Genomic DNA, 2,886 nt, shown 5'->3' on the forward strand with positions numbered 1-2,886 from the left:
ACTGGAGGAATTTGCGATTGTCATGTCGAGATATAAGCTGTAAATGACCCGAACAACAATCTTGTGTAATAATTTACAGGAACAACATTGCTTTTTCTTCTTCAAGTTAGACAATACTGGTCCAGGTACCAACAGATGTCAGTATGATATTATGGTATAAACAAAGACCTGGATGGTTCAGGGTTATACAATGCAGTCACCTTATTTGTCTCCCTTTAAGGTGATTACCTGAATGAAGACACAACACATAGCAATTTTTCTCATTTTATATTATTTTATTACAAAATAACCCATGTTTGCCCACCAAGTAAAGTTAGCCTCAATTCATAAAACATAATTTACATCTGTAAAAAGTCATGGAAGTCATCAGCCCCATCCAACAGTAGAAATCCCAGTAGTAAACATTTATACAAAATATTCCTGTCTATGCTATAATATAATAGACACAGTTAAGTACGGACTGGCAGTAGCATCGAGCATGCTTGATAATATCCATTGATGGTGCATTTTCTGAAATTACAACATTTCTAAACATAATGCACTAGGCAAATATTAAGCAATAAAAAGGCAGTGTATAATAATAATAATAACAACAACATTAAGGCAGTTTTCCAGTAAAGAAAACATAGGTCTTATCTGTTAAGGACCTTTAACATTTAAATCTGAAAGCAAGTAATACGGCAGACAATATGAGGACGCAATGCAAGGTGACATGTCATTTGATTTTCATACATTTTCCTATAGAATGCAATCAGCTGTAACACAATTTCTACAAGATACAGTGGTTCAGTTTAGTTGGTGCACTACAGTACAATAGACCATAGTGTGGATTGCTCCTTATACCTCTGTGCCTTCTCTGGAGTATAGGGTGCTATTTGTATTGATACTGTTATAGAAATGGGAATTGAACTGGTTTAAAACTGAACTGCCATAGCCAAAGGGATTTGATGGCATTGCACTCGACCAATCTGACCCTCCGTGGTTGGCTAAGTTGGAAAGTGGAGAGTATGAGTTAAAACCTGTCATGTTCTGTCCCATTTTGTCAGGTGTTTCATTATTGAGTCCAAGTGGCCTGCTTACTGGGTTGGCACTGTTGACATAAGCAGTCATGCTAGAGAGAAAGTTGTTAAGGCATGGTGTTATAGCGGGTGGAGATAATCTTTTCTCAGATGACTCATCTGCTCCTGGTGAGGAGCTCTCCAACATGTCTTGATGTTCACCATTCTTTGGGCTGTTAGACAGGGGACTGCCCTCGGATTTCTCAGAAGATAGCTGTCCATTGGTGTCAGACTTTCTCTTTCTTTTTCTGCGGAAGTTTCCGTTATCAAACATTTTCTCACAGTTTGGATCTAGGGTCCAGTAATTTCCTTTTCCTAAAACAACAAAATAACCTGTTTAGTATTCTCATACATTATATGCACACGGTCACATAAGCTGCAGAACTGGAAGACGTCAAAGAAAAACCATGCTAACATTGGATGCACCACTATGTATAAGAAAATGTATGACACTGAGGGGTGGGAAGAAAAACAGTCCACATGTACATGTATTCAGAGTCGGTAATTGCTAAAAAGTACACAATGCATCAATCTACTCATGAGACCTCATATTTCCCAGTGCTTTCTTTGAACTTGAAGCACGTTACATTAAGTAGTTGACTTTTGATAAATGAGGTCTAAGCAGCGGTAACTATCAAAGGAAACATCTCATATTACTTGAGAAAAAAATCTACACAGTTTCTTCTCTACTAGTAAATAAAAATAAAACAAATAAAATGTCATTTACCTGGATCATCTTCATCCCGAGGAACTTTCTTGAAGCAATCATTCAGAGACAAGTTGTGCCGGATTGAGTTTTGCCATCCAGCCTTGCTTTTGTTGTAGAATGGAAAGTTGTCAGCAACATATTGGTATATCTGGCTCAGGGTCAGTCTTTTGTCTGGTGCACCATGAATTGCCATGGCTATCAGAGCAGAATAGGAGTAAGGAGGTCTCACCAATTTCATGAGTTCTTCTTGGGAGGGAATTGGAAGCCAACCTAATTCAGAACCTCCTAAGCCATGCATGTTAGGCAAGAGCTGCCTTTGCATCCCATAAGACTGAGGCATGAAGTGGCTGGTGTTAGATCCTGAAAGGTATGGAGGTGGTGTGATGGATGGTCCATTCAGCCACAAGTAAGGATTTGCTGTTGTGCTGTAGTCTCCAGTCTCAAAGTTTGAAGGTCGCTGAGGACTAGGCATTGTCTGTGGGTGGAAGATGCTATCACAGTAGATATTCATCTCTGGAGGTTCTTGTCCAATATTTGGAAACTGTGGCCCACAGCGTGGTGGAGAATGAGTCTGTGGATCAAAAGCACTCATGATATAAAGTTAGAAGGCTAGAGAGCTAAATGCACCTGTGCTTGCTACTGTCTTGAAACAGGTGTATCACCTGTGCCCTTCCTCACCACTACTTATACACCTGTCAGTAGCTAGCTTTCTGAATATGCTCCGCCTAGCTTTCACTGACTGGCTGGAGATGAAGTGATATCCCTTTTTGGAATGCTGGCAGCCTATAAGCCCATTTGAAATTTATGAGTGTTTATCTTTTAAATGAATGGAAGATTTTTTTCTAGTTCTCAAAAAAATTACTATGATTTCATAGTAAACCTACTACAGGTAATGTCCTAACATAGAGAATGGGTATTTTGCAGACTTATAATGTTAAAAAGTACAAAATGCACTCATATCTTCATGACTTATCCAGTAAAACTTTATAGATGTACACCAAAGAAGCCTGGATTGCAAAACATATGGGACAAAGGCTTCTTATTATAAAAGACACTGTGGATTTGATACATTGAATGTTACACCTGTATGCACTAAGCACCTCCTAGCATGATCAGTGG

At 38.9% G+C, this 2,886-nt stretch overlaps 1 protein-coding gene across 1 annotated transcript; it reads right to left on the reverse strand.

Moving 5' to 3' along the window:
• Positions 1-254: 254 nt before the first annotated feature.
• On the reverse strand, positions 255-2,408 carry FOXI1 (forkhead box I1). Its single transcript, XM_069954356.1, has 2 exons — positions 1,786-2,408; positions 255-1,373 (listed from the first exon to the last, which is right to left on the reverse strand). The coding sequence occupies exons 1-2, from the start codon at positions 2,357-2,359 to the stop codon at positions 838-840; spliced, it is 1,110 nt and encodes a 369-aa protein (XP_069810457.1). The 5' UTR covers positions 2,360-2,408; the 3' UTR covers positions 255-837.
• Between the last annotated feature and the right edge of the window lie 478 nt (positions 2,409-2,886).

The sequence above is a fragment of the Dendropsophus ebraccatus genome, chromosome 1 (genome assembly GCF_027789765.1).
Source record: "Dendropsophus ebraccatus isolate aDenEbr1 chromosome 1, aDenEbr1.pat, whole genome shotgun sequence".
Taxonomy (NCBI): Eukaryota; Metazoa; Chordata; class Amphibia; order Anura; family Hylidae; genus Dendropsophus; species Dendropsophus ebraccatus.

What these genes read in the sequence shown, in the direction of transcription:
- FOXI1 (XM_069954356.1), bottom strand. Translation starts at nt 2,359, where the DNA reads ATGAGTGCTTTTGATCCACAGACTCATTCTCCACCACGCTGTGGGCCA. An exon ending in TCGGGATGAAGATGATCCAG is followed by an intron (nt 1,374 to 1,785) that starts GTAAATGACATT and finishes TTGTTGTTTTAG; the next exon opens with GAAAAGGAAATTACTGGACC.